Source organism: Podarcis erhardii (genome assembly GCF_964252035.2).
Source record: "Podarcis erhardii genome assembly, chromosome: 13".
Taxonomy (NCBI): domain Eukaryota; kingdom Metazoa; phylum Chordata; class Lepidosauria; order Squamata; family Lacertidae; genus Podarcis; species Podarcis erhardii.
Window position 1 is genome coordinate 36,811,428 of NC_138502.1, and position 19,526 is coordinate 36,830,953.

The following is a 19,526-nucleotide window of genomic DNA, read 5'->3' on the forward strand; positions in this document are numbered from 1 at the left end:
CACAATGCCCCAGAACAATGCTGTGCTGGAGATGCTGAGGGAAATCAAAATGGTGGCTCCTACACCCAGTTGCTTTTTAAAAGCCAGGGGTGAGGCAGCGATGTGCCATGACAACTCCCAAAGGCGGTTGTGTGCTGACGCTGGGCCTAGCAGCAGCAGCAGTAGTAGCCGAAGCAAGATTATACTTCCAGGGTGGATGTTACTCTTGAGAAGTGGTTCACTTCTCAAAGAGATGTACAGGAAGACACAACCTCAGACCCAGAACTGTGGGATTGTGGGTTTGCCATCTTATGACAAAGACGTTCCACATATACTCAAAAGTTCTCTTGCCTTTTTCAGTTTTTTCCAATGTGTTCTGGGATTGAGCCCCACAAATATGGCCCCCAGAAGTAGTGGGGGCTGTGAGGACAGGGGGGCAAAGAGGGGTACAGCTCCCACAAAGAATGGCCAGGGATGTTGACCCCTTCCACAAGGATGACCTGGCATATACAATGGTGACTGTTGTCAAAAGCCGATTCGTGTCCTTTCATTTTTCCTTTGCTTAGTTGCCAAGCCGCTTAAGGTTTCTTTCTTTTCGTATCCATTGTGAGGAACTCATTTTCCACAATGATGAAGAGTATAATTTATGACCTCATGACTAGCCCGTTAAATAAGCAGATGTAGAAAATACACCTGAAAAGTAAGCAACACTCAGGACATCCTTGACCACCTCATCTTAAAAGCAAGGTCCAGGTCCACAGACACATTTTTTCAAGGTGATACGGAAGTCATAGAGTGTGGACTTTCTGGGTTTAAGAATACTACAGCTCACTCACAAACCCCTGGAATAGGGTGGGGCAATAAAAGCAAATTTTAAAAGCTGATAAACCCTGATATGGGGGGGTGTTTTTGGGGGGGGGTTAGGGAGGCTCTCATCAGTGTGCTCTGCCAATGTGGTATAGTGGATGGACAGCTGGACCAGGGTTCAAATCCCACTCAGCCATTAAGCACACAGTCTCCCAGCCTAATCATACATCAATCATAGGGGGTGTTGTGAGGATAAACAGGGGGAGAGAATCATGCGCGCCATTTTGACCTCCTTGGAGGAAAGGTGTGATACAAATGGAATCATCGCCGAGTGAGATGAAGAAGGCATGTACACAGGCGGCAAGACTTCTGGGGTGCCCAGGGAGTGGTTGTGCAGCCATGCAAGGACCCTAATGGCAGGCGGGGGGGAAAGGGAAAGGGGGGGCAGGGAGCACACTTCGCCTAGGTCTGCAGATGGCTCTCCAAATCAAAGGGTTGCTGGATAAAAGGACTGGTGCTGGTGGCAATGTCTCTCTCTCTCTCTGTGTGTGTGTGTGTGTGTGTTGCTGACTGTCCTGGTTTTATTGCTAATGAAGTGAGGAAGGAATAAGTTCCCTTTAGTGCTGAGCTAAGGATGAATCCAGTTCTGCATTAATTACCCCTCTAGGGACTGAGGTGGTGGTGGTAGGGTGTGTGGAGCCCAGCCAAGAAGGGAAGCCCCACTTTTATTTGTCCATCAGCCACAGACCTTCCTGGGCAGCATTGCAGAATCAAGGAAAACTCTCTGCCCACAAAACTCTCTGCCCATTTAACCGGTTCCCTCCTTGAGCAACCCACGCTACGCAGATTATATCATGTCCATCTGAGGCACAGGGGAAAGGAGCAAACAAGAGCCCTGTATCAGAGGAAATGTACCCGATTACTGAAACGATTTGGTAAAATCCTGTCCAACTGCCTCGTCACCATACTCTACAACAGATGTGGAGAACCTGTGGCCTTCTAGATATTGCTGTAGTACAACTCCTGAACATCCCATTGGGTGCTGATGTTCAACAACATCTGGGAGGCCACTTTAAAACATATTGGGATGACCCAATGTGTCTCATCCTTGCGCTTCGATACCTAACCCTAAGTACACGTAACTGAAACGACAACATATTCTCAGTGTTGGCTCCAGGTTTTGGAGAGCCTTGTGTAAGACCTTCTGCCCCGTTCCCTCCCAGTGAGTCTAACTCCATGCTACCATTATCACAAACTGCTCCCCCTTCTCTTCCTCATCTCTGCTGCCACCTGCATGCCTGCCAGGCAGAGAGCCAAGGAGCAAACAGACAGTGGCATATACCAGTCTTATCTGGGCAGCCAGAGCAAGAGGTAGCTGAACAAGCAAGCGGACTGCAGCTGTGAAGAGGAGGAGCAGGGACTACCTGATGGTGCCAACCCTGCATAATCTGCTTCCATTTTCCTTCTTGTAACCCCTCAGGGCAGAGACCAGCCCTCAAACTTGCTACAGCACCTATAGATGGCACTATTACTATTGCTATGAAAGGGCCATAGCTGAGTGGCGGAGCACCGAAAATTTCATGCAGAAGGTTCCAGGTCCAATTCTGGGCATCTGCAGGTAGGGCTGAGAAAGATGGGAGTCCCTTACAAAACTGCAGAGAGCTACTGTGAGTCAGTGTAGACAATACTGAGCATGATAGACCGTCTGACCCAGTTTAAGGCCGATTCCTAGGTTCATCGTGACCATCTAGATGGCTAGAATTACGCCACAAAACACAAAAGGGTGTCAGCTAAGGATGGTAGGGTAGAGACGGCAAAAATTAAGTTTGAAAACGGTAACTCGGCATCGCTTGTCACTCTTGTCTTCAGTGGGTTGGAATTTCTCCCCAACGCTCAATACAGAACTTGGCTAGCTTCTTTAAAAAAAAACCACAAAATATCCTCCACACTTGCCTCCCGCTACACCTCAGCATGCACCTGGGCACAGGTGAGCTTCCATGCCTCTCCCGCACTCCGTCCCCTCTTTGGTTCCTCACCGTCTGGTGCAGGTCAGGAATGCCAATTCGGAAGACCATCATACTGAAGTGTGCGTCCTCGGGTACCGACATGGAGCGACTGTGGTCAGGGTTAGCGGGGCTGGCCGGCGGGCTGGGCCCCTCGCGGGAGGTCTCCGAGCCCGACTCCCCCTCGGGGCACTGGGAGAGGTGCTCCTCCTCCTCCGCACTTGATTCGGGGCTCTGGGGCATCGTCGGGGGCGCTGGGCACCATCACTGGCTGCACTGCAGGGGTGGGGAGAGAAAGAGATTAAAGGTTACCTCCGTGGAGGAGCATTATAAGAGATGTGTAGCCACTTGCCTTCCTTCTGGGCTCCCCAAAGGCATCTGGTTTGGCCATGGTTATAACAGGATGCTGGTAAGATGGACCACAGGCCTGATCCAACAGATCTCTTTTTACGCCCATAGTGGTAAGGAGACAGGGATTGCCTCTACAGCACTGCTCTGCCAAGATGTGATCTCTTAACACACACGTATTCAGATACAGAAATATGGTCTTTGAATAATGCATTCTGAGCAAGCGGGCACAGACCCAAATGTGCACACACACACACACACACACTCTCACACACAAACCAAGGCTGACAGGCAAGTCAAGCAAAAATGAGGCCTCCCTTCTCTTGCTTTCTCTGCTATACCGACACAAAACAAAGACACGCTAAGGCGTGCAGACAAAAACATGCAGACATACAGTACTACGACTAGAGTGGAATCTAGTCCAGAATCTTTGTTCTGTTGTTTCACCTGGTGATGAAGTGAGTTCAAAGCAATCCATTACAATCTATTGGAACCTCACAGGGTGGCCCCTCTGGAATATGTCTCTCTCTCTCTCTCTCTCTCTCTCTCTCTCTCTCTCTCTCTCTCTCTCTCTCTCTGACACACACACACACACACACACACACACACTGTCTGTGCTTGGCTACCCAGCGCTTAAATAAATGACCTTTCACAACCCCTTTCAAAAACATGCATTGGGAGAGGATCCCTAACCTGGCACAGAGAGAGAAATACAGGACAAAACCTTATCAATACAGGATGTAGCACTTTACACTGGAATACAGGACAAACCTGTATTATACAGGACAGTTGGCAACCCTAGCTGGAATCTAATTTCACCCCCCATCCCACAGCTTGTGCCACACAGGAGGTCCAATTATGTTTCTTCAGTTGCTGCTCCTTCCCTGTGTTTACTACAACTCCATTCACTAGTACTGAGCAAGAGGAGTGGAGGGGGAGGCTGCAGTCAGTAAGCCCCAAACTGGGGTGGGGTGGGTGGGCAGACACAACCCCCCCCCCACTATTGTACCAGGGATCGGGGTTGAGGGGAATTAGGGGGTTGCATTTCCTACATCAGCCTTTGGCTTATTAGCTCTGAATCCCTGGAAGACTTGCTGACAGGCAGCTTGCCTTGATCTGCACTGAAAGCAGGATTCGTTCCAGTACAGACGTGGCAAGAAACCCGGGGAACATAGCTATGAAGAGAGAGATGGGGAGAATAACTTGTACACAGGGAGGAACACAGAGACGTTGCAAACTTCGTTTTTCAATCCGCGCACAGTCACCTGCTTCCCACTCCTACTTCCAAAGCATGATTATTGATGCAATGGCCCAGTTCGCACATGACTCTAAACTAAACCATGGCTAAGCGTGAATGTGTGACCGTGTGGGTACTCACAGGAAAAATCCCAGCCGCTTCGCTCCTCTCCCTGTTCTGCTGCTGCTGTGCTACCTGTGCTAACCATGGTTTGTTACATCCAAACAAACCATGGTTAGTGTTACATCTGAAGCTAGGCTCATGGTTTGTCTTGCTCCCAACCATAAGCTGTTGCCAAGGCTTGTGGTTTGTATGGAAGAGGCAAACTATGAACCTAGGTTAATATGTAATGCCAGGTACCATAGCAGCAGCAGCAGCATAGTGGTATATGGGGTCACACTTAGGCATGGTTTGATTTAGCGCCACTGGGTCATGGTGCGCGATGCTTTGAACAGGAAAACACTTATTTTAACATGCTCCCAAATGGGTCCTTAGTGGCACATGATCGGAATGATTTGCATGCATACATGCCTGCATGATGCTTCCAGATGAGCTGCTTATTGAGCATCCATTCTGATTTATTTTCAGGGAGCTTAGACAACGTTGGCTGCTTAATATGCCTTCATTCCAATTTATCTGCGGGAGGTTAGGTGATGGGTCATCAAAGCAAGTGCGGTGACGCACTTTCGGAGGCACTCTCCCGCTGCTTCCTTTATCACGAAAAAATCCAGTCTTTTGGGAATCCCTCCCCAAAATGGCGAATGCCTGGAAATGCCCTGAAGAACATGCACATTCTCCCTCTTGGCTTGCCCAGTGCTTCCATTCTCTCACTCCTCCCGCCCACTTTGCCCTTTTAATTTCTGCATGTCTGTCGGTTCCCTCTCTCTCTCTCCCCCCCCCCCATTTCCCAGTTCCCCGTCTCTGTATTTCCCCCACAAGACGTGCAAGGCGGAGATCCCTCGCTTCAGGTCCTTGCTCCGCATGCCAGCTGAATGTTCCCTTCCGCCCCAACCACCTCCACCCCAGTCTCCTTCACTGACTTTTCGTGCTCCGTGTCCCAGTTTCCAGCCGGCCCCAGGGCCCAAGCAATCTGTGTGCAAGCAGCACAAGACGTCCCAGAAAGCAGAACAGCCCTGGGACGCCTGCCCCACTTTCGGCACCTGCCAAAAGGGCCTATAATTAGCCCTAAAGGACACCATTTGCTCTGAACCCCCTGACACCTCCAATTTCATTTGCTAGATATTATCGCAGCAAGGCAGATACTGTGGGCGGTGGGGCAGGAGGAGCAGGGGTGTAGTGTGGGGAGGGCCAGGGGTGCAATAGCCCTGGGCGCATGATATGGAGGGGGCATGAGCCAGGGGCCCCCACGCAGGGATCTCTGCCCTGTCTGCCACCGGGATCGTGGGTAGTAACTGATGTAAAAGGCTCTCCGCTTAAGATCTACTAGATCTACTGCCAGTGTAGACAATAGCAGGTTACATGGGCCAGTGGTCTGTCCTGGAATGATGTAGCTCCCCATATCTTCTCTGTGGAAATGAAACTAATTCTGGCATCAGTTGCAACTAGAGAGAGAGATATCCCTTGTTTGGTAACATACTCAAGGTCCAACTCTAAAGTGGCGGAGGAGTTTTTTTTTGCTTAGTCAGCATTTTAAAGCAAACCAACCAACCTACATGGGTGGGAATTCAGGTATCAAATTGACTGTACACTTCTCCAAATTTTTGCAAAGTAAGGTTCTTTTGTTCGGACCTGCTAACCTTGCTGCCTGATGCAGCCTGATGCCACAGTGAGGAATTTGGCTGACCACTGCTTGACCCCACACTCAACACAAAGCCAACCAGCCCCATACCGACCAAGTCTAATGAAGTCTTCTCTGCAGTGGTTCCAGATTGGGATTTGTCTTATTGGAGGTAGTGATGGGTGTGTGTGTGTGCTAGGTAACAGCTTGTTTTTCCGCTCAGATATATGCACATAAATGTGTATTTATGCATGCAAATCCATGCAAAAATGCATATTCTGGGGGAAAGCATAGAAAAGCACACAAAATTTGTATTTTAGTAGAAATTGTATATAATTTTTAAATGCACTTTTATTTTAAAAATAAAATAATGAAAAAAATGAAATAAAAAAGCATTGTGATTGAATGCACACAAAACCTACGTAAAATGGAAAAAGACTGATCCATCCATCTGTATTACCACAAAGTTCTCATAGAATTTCTCCCTCTTCCGCAGAATCATCGGATAATGCCATAACTAAAGATAGGTCCTTGAAAACATCAAGAATGCCAGAAGAAGAAGAAAATCCCCAGGAAGCCAAGTCAATGAGATCAGAGGGCAATTCACACAAACATTTGGCCCACTTTGAAGTTAATACAAGCTGGCTTTTTCAATAGGAGCTCAGAGTCCACCTCGGAAATGGTTCATGCTCCCTTTCATGGCTCAGTACGTCCCGCAAAAATCTGTTCGAAGCAGGCATTGAAAATGGGAAAAGCACCACTGTAACAGGCAAAAACTAAAACGACAAAATAGCATCATGGCTTTCGCCAAAGAAACCTGGGAACTGTGGCTCATTAAAGGCACTAACCTCACAGTGCTATAATTTCTAGCACAGTTCTCAGGATTCCTCATGACTGTTAAAGTGGCATAAGGGTGCAGATCCGACCCAGCACATGGCAGGCCTGGGATAGGCCTTATTCAAAATACTTGGGAGTATCCTCCTCTCTCTCTCTCTGTGTTGTAAAGCAGGTTGAAACTAGATTTGCTAAAATGCTGCAAATGTAGACACGGACTCAACACAGATCTGGTTCAATTGTGCAAGTCCAGGGCACCCCAAGTCTCTTGTGTAAAACAGGACATTTCGCGAGATGTTTGATACTGTAAATACTCCAGATGGAAATTAATAACGATGGTGTTAAATGGTATTAGCACAAGGGTAGTAAAATGTGTGCATATATAACACTTGTGTAACACCTCAAGTGTTACCATTACTGTAACGTGTCACTGTTATGTGTGAGACTACACGTAAAGACAGGCAGGCAGGCAGACAACACAGAAGTGTCGAGTCTCTTGGAAAAGAGAGACCATTGCATACCCTCCAACATTTCTCCAATGAAACTAGGGGCATCCTATTCAATAATAATAATAATAATAATAATAATAATAATAATAATAATAATAATAATAATTTTATTATTTATATCCTGGCCATCTAACTGTGTGGCCCCAGCCATTCTGAGCAGCTTCCAACATACCGTTTTTTTTGCTCTATAAGACTCACTTTTCCCCTCCTAAAAAGTAAGGGGAAATGTGTGTGCGTCTTATGGAGCGAATGCAGGCTGCGCAGCTATCACAGAAGCCAGAACAGCAAGAGGGATTGCTGCTTTCACTGCGCAGAGATCCCTCTTGCTGTTCTGGCTTCTGAGATTCAGAATATTTTTTTTCTTGTTTTCCGCCTCCAAAAACTAGGTGCGTCTTGTGGTCTGGTGCATCTTATAGAGCGACAAATACTGTATATAAAAACATAATAAAGCATTAAACATTTTTTTAAAAAACTTCCCCATACAGGACTGTCTTCAGATGTCTTCTAAAGGTGGTATAGCTATTTATATCCTTGGCTCGGGGGTTGCATAACTCCATACCCTCCAACCTTTCTCTGATGAAAATAGGGACGTCCTAAGGAAAAGCGGGACATTCCGGGATCAAATCAGAAACCTGGACGGCTTCTGTAAATCTGTTCCTGGAAATTAGGGACACTTGGAGGGTCTGTCATCATGCTCAGAGCATGAGGCTGTGATTATGCAGGAACAGAGAGAAATTAGAGTGCCACTGGCTGCAGAATTCTGTTTTCTAAGAAGCTGAGCTTGCTCAGAGCTCCGCTGGAAGATATTTTTCTCTGAAGACATTTATCAGTATATCCTCCTCTTCCACCCCCAGGGAAAGGGGGCTATTTCGCAGAATGTTGTCTGCCCCACGTGTTTTGGATGGCTGCTGTCCCCACCCCAAAATGTCTCATAACAACTCGAGGTCTGGATATTCCAGGCTGCCAACACAGCAGCCACCTCCCTGTTTGAGGCAGTAAGAGGAGAGTGCTGTGAAGCTCAGTTCCTGCTTTGCATAGGCATCTGGATGGCCGTTGTAAGAACAAGATGCTGGACCAGATGGGTTGCTGGGAGAAGATGTATGAGCTCCTGCTCCAGACACTGCTAGAGAATTTGTCCTCCCCATTAGGGATATTTGGTGGAATGTTCCCCACAATTTGGGCCCCTCCAGATGGCATCTTTACTGAACTTTTGTCCTGATTTGCTTGCAGAGAGGTTATATGACAACAAGCATTCATCCTTCCTCCCTCCCTCCCTCCTAATTTGCTTGTAGGGGCGTTTATATGTCTTTCCGTCAATTCTTCATTCATTCCACCCTGTCACTTTACAAACTGCAAAAAGTCTGCCTTTTCTTTCAAGTGCATTTGTTGCATACCCCCCAACTGTCCCGATTTAAGTGGGACATCCTGTTTTTTTGAGGGGGGCGTGCCCTCGTGTGAGTCACCTGGCTCCCATGAGATGGTGGCCCCGAAAGACGTGCATTTTGCGGTGCCGTACTATTGCGCTAGTCACATGGCCCGCATGGGAGCGCAGCCCCGAAAGACACGCATCCCAGTTTTTCTCTGGGGCATGTTGGAAGGTATGTTGTAGCAGTGCTTTGAACCCCTTTACATTAATACCTCCGCGAACATTCACCTTGTCTAGTGTCCATTCCAGCAAACGGGTTACTCCTGGGTTTGCTGCTCGCGCATGCGCAGAAGTGGTAAATAGCACTTGCGCAGAAGTGCAAACAGCTCCGTATGTGTGCGCAGACACGGCACTTTGCCCTGCGTCCTTTTCGGCTAGCGGCCGGGGCTCCGGAACAGATCCCGGCCGCAAAACAAGGTACAACTAATTGCACAAACCCAAAGTTCCTGGTATGCACTTGAATCCCTCCCACACAACACTGGGCAATCTGGTGGTACCCCTTCTTGCTGCACACAAATGAGGTAGAGAATTTGGAGTGGCCATTTTCCCAACACAGCTCCATATATACTCCATTATACTCTGTGTCTACTAACCCAGGGATGATGATGATGATGATGATAATAATAATAATAATAATTATTATTATTATTATTATTATTATTATTATTATTATTATTTATACCCCGCCCATCTGGCTGAGTTTCCCCAGCCACTCTGGGCGGCTCCCAATCAAATGTTAAAAACAATACAGCATTAAATATTAAAAATTTTCCTAAACATGGTTGGTTTTTTTAATAACTTTTGGGGGGCTGAGGAGGGGAGATCATAGAACCATAGAGCTGGAGGGAACCATGAGGATCATCTAGTCCAACTCCCTGCAATGCAGGAATCTTTCACCCAGCGTGGGGCTCGAACCCTCAATCCTGAGATTAAAAGTCTCCTGCTCTACCAACTGAGCTATCTCTCAGGGGTGTTGAGGGTGCTTTTCTAAGACGTTATTAACATGCACGGGCATGCAACGGCAGTTCTTCTGTTTTAATCTCCCTGTCCTGCGCATGAATAGGCACAAAATGCCGGTGCGCTGGTTAAAAGCCTAAGAATGTCAGGCGTTGTATGGAAGAAATACAAGCAAGGCCAGGCCTCACATGGAGGATTACAGTCTAAAAAAAGAACACAAAAGAAAGAACAAGGATGCTGGCTGTTATGAGTGGGCGGGAGGTCATAGGGAAAAACCCAAAAACAGCCTTGCAGTCGAACTGGTTGCCACATATTGCTTGTGTGAATGCAGGACTGCTAATGGTATCATTTTCTCCTGTGCAGATAACAGCTTCTAAGCAGTGTTAGAAACACAGATATCTAAGCTAACCATCAAATGGCACCTTAAACCTAGGTTAAGGCCACCATGACGGAATATCTAGGTGCTTTTTATTTATTTTTGGTGATGAAATTTTATTTATTATCATTACTATCATTTCTATACCACATTATATTTTAAGGAAAAAATATCTCAAAGCAGTTTGAAACACATTAAATAAAACAATACAGAATAAAACAAATTCAAGCTTCAAGGAAAATATTTCAGATCCTTCTCTAAGTGACATTTTGCTTTCCCCATATCTATTTACCTACTTAATTTACAGAGCCGCCCCATAGCAGAAGTACTCTAGGAAACCAGTGTGGTGTAGTCGTCAGAGTGACGCACTAGGACCTAAGAAATCAGGGTTCGAATCCCCACTCAGTCATGAAGCTCAGTGGGTGAAACTTGGGCCAATCGTGGCCTCTTAACCTACATCACAGGGTCAGCCCCATAGTTGCCTTTGACTGGACTTAACCATCCAGGAGTCCTTTACCTTTTTTTTTTTACTTTGTAGGGATTAACTGAGGAAGGGGCTGAACCATGTAGTCCTTGGAGAAAAGGGTATAAATGCTCTTCTGCTTATTTGCTTAAGAAAGCTGGAGAGGCCAGCCAGAGGAATATATCAGTTGCCAATGAGGCATTCAGAGATCTCCGCACGGTCGCAATTGGGCCCCTGCAAAATGCGCCTGGCCCCTGGCTAATTTCTAACATTGCTTGTAAGCCAGGGATTTTCATCAGCAAAAGAGAAGGGTTAAATTTCCCCTGCGCGCTTGCTGATAAATATGCACACACACACACCCCCCATGGCTGCTATTTGCATTAAAAATGAATTAAATAAATGCAAAGTAATCAATTAACAGCTACCCACAGCCTGCCCTGGGTCCTTTTCCTGATGCATCCCCTTGTTGGCAACATTCCATGGAATCCTTGCCAGTGGTGGGTGGAGCCAGAGGCAAGAATGAGCAATGCAACAAATAGGAATATTACCTTTACACACAGACACACCCCTCTCTATCCTTTGTCCAGACAAACAAAAGGTGCTATAAGAGTTCAAGGACACCTTCTAGCCTGGCAGAAAGGCAGATGTGAAGCAGGATGGGGGAGTGGTGTGGATACCTTCCAACATTTATCTGATGAAAAGAGGGATGTCCTATTCCATCCTCATCCTCATTTTATTATTTATACCCCACCCAGGGCGGCTTCCAACATATAGAAGAACATAATTAAACATTTAAAAACTTCCCTGCAGGGCCGCCTTCAGAGGTCTTCTAAAGGTTGTATAGCTACTTATCTCCTTGGCTCAGGGGTCACGTAACTCCGTACCCTCCAACATTTCTCCGGGGAAAATAGGGACGGCCTAAGGAAAAGCAGGACATTCCAGGATCAAATGAGAAACTGGGGCGGCTTCTGTAAATCCGGGATTGTCCCTGGGAAATAGGGGCACTTGGAGGGTCTGGGTGTGGCCTGCAGAGAGAGGCTCAGAGGGCCGCGTTTGGCATTCTGGCGTTCATCCTCACTGATGCTTTAAACCAAGGGTCGGCAACCTAAGGCCCATGGGCCACAAGCGGCCCATGGGGGTCGTTTAACCGGCCCATGGACCCCTGCCTCCCACTCGGGGACCCTCGCTGTCGGCTCCCATGTGCTGCGCTAAACCGGCGTGGAGAAGAGCGGGGGTTGCCTTCTGCAACACTAGCCGGCTTCCCATTGGCTGCAGGAAGCTCCTGCAGCCAATGGGAAGCTGTGCATGCATCCTCCGTGCTGGAAGGAGCACCGGAAATAGTGTTTGCGCATGCATCCATGTGCGCACACTCCGGCCCACCGTGGCGTCTGCGGGACCATGAACCGGCCCAAGCCACAATAACTTTGCAGACCCCTGCTTTAAACTCCTTCCTTCCTTCCTTCCTTCCTTCCTTCCTTCCTTCCTTCCTTCCTTCCTCTCCCCTCCGTTACCACCAACATTCTTGTAAGCCTGGAAGCTCACTGATACCTGTCAGACCGTTGTCTATGTGATGTTTGCATCTGTTTTTTTGATTGTTAAAGTCTCTTTCTTTCCATGTACAAACCCAGGAAATTCCTGAAGTACATAGAAGCCAACTGCCTTAGTTTTTTTACAGCTACCTCAATTTACTTCCAGCTGTTCGGCACTCAAGACTCTCAAGCTCTCATTAGGAGGAACCAGAGAGACCTGCGATGAAATGTTCTCGTGGATGCTTGCCTCCTAAAAAGGAATGACCTTGGTGCAGAATGCCAGCCAGGTCTGTATAAAGCTGCCTTGTAGCGAACCAGAATATTCATCCTTCTAGCTCAGTATTGGCTACACAGAATGGTAATGGCTCTCCAGGATTTCAGATGGGGGGGGGGCATTCCCTCTGTATCTGAGGACGCTGTGGGTTGAGCATGGAGATTTTGACATGCAATGTGGATGCTTTATCTCTGAGCAAAGGGTCTTCCTGAAGGATCATGTTTATCTCCAGGATACTACAGCGGTACCTCTGGTTACGTACTTAATTCGTTCCAGAGGTCCGTTCTTAACCTGAAACTGTTCTTAACCTGTTACAGGTAGGTAGCCGTGTTGGTCTGCCATAGTCAAAACAAAATAAAAGAAAAAAAATTCCTTCCAGTAGCACCTTAAAGACCAACTAAGTTAGTTAGTTCTAGGTATGAGCTTTCGTGTGCATGCACACTTCTTCCCGTGTTGGTCTTCAGTGTATCTGAAGAAGTGTGCATGCACACGAAAGCTCATACCTAGAACTAACTTAGTTGGTCTTTAAGGTGCTACTGGAAGGAATTTCTTTTCTTTTCTTTTGTTTTGTTCTTAACCTGAAGCACCACTTTAGCTAATGCTGCACTGCCGCAGCGTGATTTCTGTTCTCATCCTGAAGCAAAGTTCTTAACCCGAGGTACTATTTCTGGGTTAGCAGAGTCTGTAACCTTAAGCATATGTAACCTGAAGCATATGTAACCTGAGGTACCACTGTATAAAAAGGCCATTCCTCATATCTCTCTCTCCGTCTCCCCATTTTCTGTCATTCTTTTTAAGCCAGCACTCAACATTCCACGGATAATGGAGCTGCTCAATCCTAATTATGTTGTTTTATTCCCCCCCATTAGGCCAGTTTAAAAAAATATATTTTTGTGTACTTTGCACTGCCCATTCTGGAGCCTCCCCTGGGCATACCAAGGCCTCCCTCTGGTTTTTAAGTGGCCTTTTTTGACCTCACATCCATCGGCACCACTTGAGTTGCTCTTAGTGACGATAAGGGATAAATATATTTACGCAGGCACTAATTAAGGTCTCTGAGGGTGGAAACATACCGATTCCCTCACTAGATCAGAGGGCAGAGTCAAAGTAGGAAGGCAGACCATGACCTGTTCCAATAAGAGCCACAGATTTGCTGAAAATGCTGGCTGGCAATCTAAGCAGAGGAAAGGGCTTGCAGCTCAGTGGTGTGAATCACAGAACCGGAAGGGGCTAGTGTTTGAAATTCGCCAGGCGCATTTTGCGACTGGCGCAGGTCCAACTGCAACCACATGGAGATCTCTGGATGCCAGCTTAGCAACTGAAGTCTCCATCTGGCTGGCATCTCCAGTTTTCTTGAGCAAATAAGCAGAAAAGCATTTATATCCCTGATGGGGAGTGGTCATGGAAGTACACCTGCATTGGAACCAGATCAAGGTAGGCTGGAGTAGAATGTAGAAATGTAGAAACCAGCCTTCTGTACAAAAAGTAAAATTGGCTTTTATTGCCCTGCCCACTTCAGCCTTTGGCTCCGCCTACCACTGGGCCCGTGTGGCCCATAAAATGTCGCCCAGAAGGGAATACACACATTTCACTAACCACTCTGTTTCACATAAGCACTTTGCAATTCAAAGCAGGCTGGAGGAACTGACAGAATTTCTGGGAGACCAATGGGCGGCGTTTGTGGCTAGATTTCACTTCTAGGCAAAAGCAATCACGCGGCTAGCTTCAAAATGATCTAATTTTGGTTTCTCTCCTTCCCCCTTTATTTGTTTAAGGCAAGTTTGCCTTTTCTATTTAAAGCAAAGTCTTCACCTGAGGCATTTTTTTAAAAAAAGTTTGCATACATTTAAACAAATTAACACATGGAAATGAGTAATTCCTGCACCCGCCACCCCATGCCCCCCCGGCTGCTTTGCCTACAGAAGTGAAAAGCACCCTGTAGGCCACACTTCTGGGGAACCTTTATTTTGTCATGTATCACCTCAGGAGTAATTGATGGCGCCCTGAGAAGCTAAAAATCAGACAGGGCCTAAGACAAAAGAGAGCAAGGCACCCCCTTTCCTCATTCTCTTTCTGCCACAGAGCTGAAGTTCCCATCAACCTTAACAAACAAAGAGTTCCCAGGATCCTTTGGGGGGAGCCATGCGCTTTAAATGTGCCTTGAATGTGTGGTGTGTGCATAGCCAGCAGTGTCTGCCACCTCCTTCTCTCTCCTTCTGTCATCTCTTTCTTTCCCTCCTTCCCTCTCCCTCTCTGCTGCTGCTGCTCCCTTTCTCTCCTTCTTCCCCCTCCTAGATACCCACGTGAGATCAGTTTGACGGCCACATGTGGCCATTAGGCCACAGGCTCATCACCCCTGCCCTAGGCCTCTGTTTCTCAGCACAATGCCAATGTTCAACAACAAGAATACATTAGGGTTTCCATATTCCCCAAAGCGGGTCAAAGTCATCAAGCTTTTTTGGGGAACATCTCCCCTCAAAATCTAAGTTTTGGGGGAAATTGAAAATGATTTTTAAATTTTTTTTAACACACACGCCCTTGCCATACGTCAATTTGACAAAAATCCACCCAGGCGCCATTTTCCTGTCCAATTCCTGGATGTATGGCAGCCCTATGATACATATTCATAGAATTGTAGAGTTGGAAGGGACTCCAAGGGTTATCTAGTCCAGCCCGCCTCAAAAAGTAAAATTCCTGACACCCACAAAGTTGTTGAGCTTTTTTAAGGAAGACCCCAAAATTGAAACTCCCCTCCCCCATAGTGATTTTAAGCTCTTTCCGCTGATTTCCCCATCACATTGCCATACACCTGGGTTTTCCCTTATATTCTGTGAATTCGGCAATGGTTAATTAGAGGTTTCCTAGTACATCTGTCACTTGTGGAAATGAAAAAATGGAGAGGCTACTTGTGCAGGCAGAAGGCTTTTTCATATCTCAGGTTGTTAAGCCAAAAAATGACTGAACTACTGTATTTCAGAGTTGAACAGTTTTTTAACCTTGCATTTCCACAATCCAAGCCTCATGCTCTAAGTCTAGCCATTGCACTTACACCTCAAGCCCCAAAGGAGGAAATACAGAAGCACATCAAATGGAGAAATGCAGCGAACAGACCTCAAAGGTGCACAGAGGATAATTTATTGGCCCAATGCAGTTAGAATCTGTTGGTCCTCCCTTGGGGGCAACCGATTCGTTGCTTTGGAAAAAAAAATGATGAAAAATATCTTACACACCATATAAAAAGTTGGAATGTGTTTGCTCCTTTGGGTGGGTGGGGGGTAGAGACAGGGAGAAAGATTCTAAGGAAGAATCTATGGACTCAAAGTACACCTGACCAATAAACCTAGCTCTGTGCATCTTTAGTCATTTCAGGTTCTTGTGCCACAAGCATGGGGGGCGGGGGGGGGGGGCGGGGAACTGCCTCCACTAAAATCTTTTTGCTCCTTCCTGCTACTGGGTGTATTGTCACCCAAACAACGAGGCACCCTTGCTCTCATTTCCCAAGAAGGTGATGGAATTCCTAAATCAGTGTTTGGTGGTTGTGTGCGTGTGAATGAGAGAGTTGGGCAAACAGAATAAACTAATGCAGAGAAGATGGGTGTATTTATGATTGATTAAAATAGTAGGTTTTTAAATATACCTTCCTGAAGAAACCAGAGGCCTTTCTCCTGGGCATGGTCGGCCAATTGGTGCCAAAGAAGGATAGAACTTTCTTTATGTACGCTACAGCAGCAGCAAGAATACTTATCGCAAAGCATTGGAAGACACAAGACCTACCCACCCTGGAAGAATGGCAGATGCAAGTAATGGACTATATGGAATTGGCTGAAATGACCGGCAGAATCCGAGACCAGGGAGAAGAGTTGGTGGAAGAAGATTGGAAGAAATTTAAAATTTATTTACAGAAACGTTGTAAAATTTTTGAATGTTAATGACGTTGGAATGAAACAAAGTGGTTCTAGCAATAAGGTAAAATAAGAATATGCAAGAATGGATTAATATTAGATGAAAATTTGAAGTTAGAATATGTTAGGAGAATTAATTAAGGGTAAATTAAGATGGTATGAATTTGCTGAACAAATTTTTAAATGGAATACAAAAAAGGAAGGTGTGAGGAAGTCATGAAAATAAGTAAATGAGTGGTAAGATATCAGAAAGAGGGATTTTTATTTTTTATTTTTATTTTTATGTGGAAATTTGAATTTTGTATTTTTCTGTGTGTGTTTTTTGTTTATTGTCTACTGTTTTGTAATTTTTTCTTTTTGTTAAAAACTTAATAAATATTATTTAAAAAATAAAATAAAATAAAAGAGTAATCAGGGCTTTTTTCAGCCAGAACTCAGAGGAACACAGTTCCAGCACCTCTCAGGCGCCATTGCCATTACAAGAGAACAAGGCAGGAGTTCATTGTGAGTTATGGCACCTATATTTCTATAAAAATAGCCATAATAATAATAATAATAATAATAATAATAGTAGTAGTAAGGTAAAAGACCCCTGGACGGTTAAGTCCAGTCAAAGGTGACTATGGGGTTGCGGTGCTCATCTTGATTTCAGGCTGAGGAAGCTGGTGTCCACAGACAGCTTTCTGGGTCATGTGGCCAGCATGACTAAACCACTTCTGGCGCAACGGAACAATGAAAGCCAGAGTGCATGGAGATGCCATATACCTTCCCACTGCAGTAGTACCTTATTTATCTACTTGCACTGGTGTGCTTTCGAACTGCTAGGTTAGCAGGAGTTGGGACTGAGCAATGGGAGCTCACTCTGTCGCGGGGATTCGAACCACCGACCTTCCGACCAGCAAGCCCAAGAGGCTCAGTGGTTTTGACCACAGCACCACCTGCTTCTAATAATAATAATAATAATAATAATAATAATAATAATAATAATAATAATACTGCTGGTTGGGGGTCTAGGTATAGCCTGTGGGTGCTCCCAGACCCAGCTGTTTCACTGGTGACAGCACTGACCGGAAGCACTTTCCACCACCTTTGCCTGCTTCTCAAGCTGTAGCCTTGTCCAGAAACCTGCCATTGGACTTTTCCAAAGTGCAGCAGTCAAAATATTCACCAGAGATCAGACCGCTGAACCTCACAGCTCCTATCCAGAGATGTCCCCCAAGTCTGAAAGTGTTCTGGGCAAAGTGACTTCTGGTGGGCCCTTCCTGACTACAGTGGCATCTCTCTAAAACAGGGGTAGGCAACCTAAGGCCCATGGGCCACAAGCGGCCCAACCTAAGGCCCACGAGCCACCCCCGAACTGAGCCACCCTCTTGGTGAGTCCCCACATGCTGCGCTAAACTGCTGCAGCGCGGCACGGAGACTCGCTTCCGTGGGACTGGAAATCATGTCTGCGCAGACGCCGGAAATCGTGTCTGTGCAGATGCTGGCAATTGTGGGTGCACGCGTGATCCGGCCCACAGAGGGATCTCCACTGGAGTAAACCGGCCCAGGCGAGGTAAACCTTGCCAACCCCTGCTCTAAAGCACCACCATGTGGCAGGAAGGAAGCTCCAGGAATCAGCAGAGGGCACTCTGCTGAGGAGGGTCCCTTGGCAACTGCCTAATGGCGACAACTGCTGATACTCGCAGCTTTCCTATGATCTACTCCACAACTCTACTCTTTTTCAGATCCCATTAATAGGGGATATACAACAGACGAATATTTGAGACAATGCTTTTTTTAGCACTGGCACCAAAACTTTGGGACAGCACCCCCGGGTCAATTTGCTGAGCATCCCCTTTTTCTACTTTTGGGCAGGCTTCGAAAACCCATCTTTTAAAACATGTACGGTAACGTTTAGTTCCTTTTTTTCCACATTAGGAGCTTTGTATTCTCAAAAATATTCTGTTCATTTTGCCAGACTACAAAAGCTTTGCATATCAAACATACGATTGCATTACGTTCTTTTGCACAGAGAAAATAGACATCAGATGAAACGCAGTACAAAATAAAATAAATAAAAGCAATCAGAGAACAAATGAATAAAAATGTGTTGTTTTGGGTTGTTTTCTCCAAATACTGTCACTTAACAGTTTTAACACAGGCTTTCTTAATCGTGTTTGTTTTCTTCCAATTGGTTTATTAAATTTTGTTGTGCAATGCTTCTCTCTCGCTGCGTGTAGTACCCCAGTTTGAGTACATTTATAGAAAAAGCAAGATAATAGCAGTTGTGATGATGATGATGATGGAGAAACATGTTCCTCATGGATGCTCCAGGCAACATCTCCAACAACCTCGCTTTCCTGGATTCCTGCTGATAAAAGCTTTCTATTTTAATAAGATGTTCTCTGCCTGCTCCCCCTTTGCTGTTGTTCATATGTTCGCAGGAGGGAGAGAGGCACCTTGCAGAAAAGGCTGTTTGCCAGGATGCCAAAGGTGCCGCATGGGTCTCCATGCCCATCTTCTGGCATTTTGTTAACCAAGAGAAAATATACAGGATGGCCTTCCCACATTTGGTGTTGCGCCATACATTTTGGACTGCAACTCCCACCGTCCCTGACTACTGGTCATGCCAGCTGAGGCTGATGGGAGTTGTAGTGCAAAACATCTAGAGCAGGGTTTCCCAAACTTGGGTCTTCAGCTATTTTTTGGACTACAGTTCCCATCATTCCTGACCTCTGGTCCTGATAGCTGGGGATGATGGGAGTTGTAGTAAACAACAACAACAACAACAGCTGGAGACCCAAGTTTGGGAAACCCTGATTTCGAGGAACTCAGGTTGGGAAGGCAGATCTCAGACACAGTCCTCATCACCAGGGCTAGCCCAACCAGGAAGACAGACAAGGAAGCCACCAGAGACAAGAACAGAAAGGGCAACCATCATGTCTGTTCCTGAGTCCAGATTGAAGAGAAAATTCTAAATAAGGAGAGCAGGAGGCCCTGGAGTTGCCCATCAACGACTAACACCTCAGCAGCAAATTCAGAGGTTACCTGGTCCCAGTTTTTCCATTATGGTGAAACAGAACATTTAAATATGAGTAATTATTCCTAAAGAGGGATGCGGGTGGCGCTGTGGGTTAAACCACAGAGCCTAGGACTTGCCGA

The 19,526-nt window shown here is 46.2% G+C and overlaps 1 protein-coding gene across 6 annotated transcripts in view; it reads right to left on the reverse strand.

Moving 5' to 3' along the window:
- The window catches only part of SHANK1 (SH3 and multiple ankyrin repeat domains 1), a 113,247-nt gene that overhangs the window by 79,434 nt on the left and 14,287 nt on the right, over positions 1–19,526 (reverse strand). For all 6 annotated transcript variants that reach the window (XR_014150684.1, XR_014150685.1, XM_081837564.1 and 3 more), the window contains exon 2: positions 2,823–3,065. Coding sequence is in view for 4 of the 6 variants with exons in the window: in XM_081837564.1 (XP_081693690.1) it covers positions 2,823–3,032 (210 nt within the window). In the remaining 2 variants the exon portion in view is untranslated. The remainder of the gene's footprint in view (positions 1–2,822; positions 3,066–19,526) is intronic.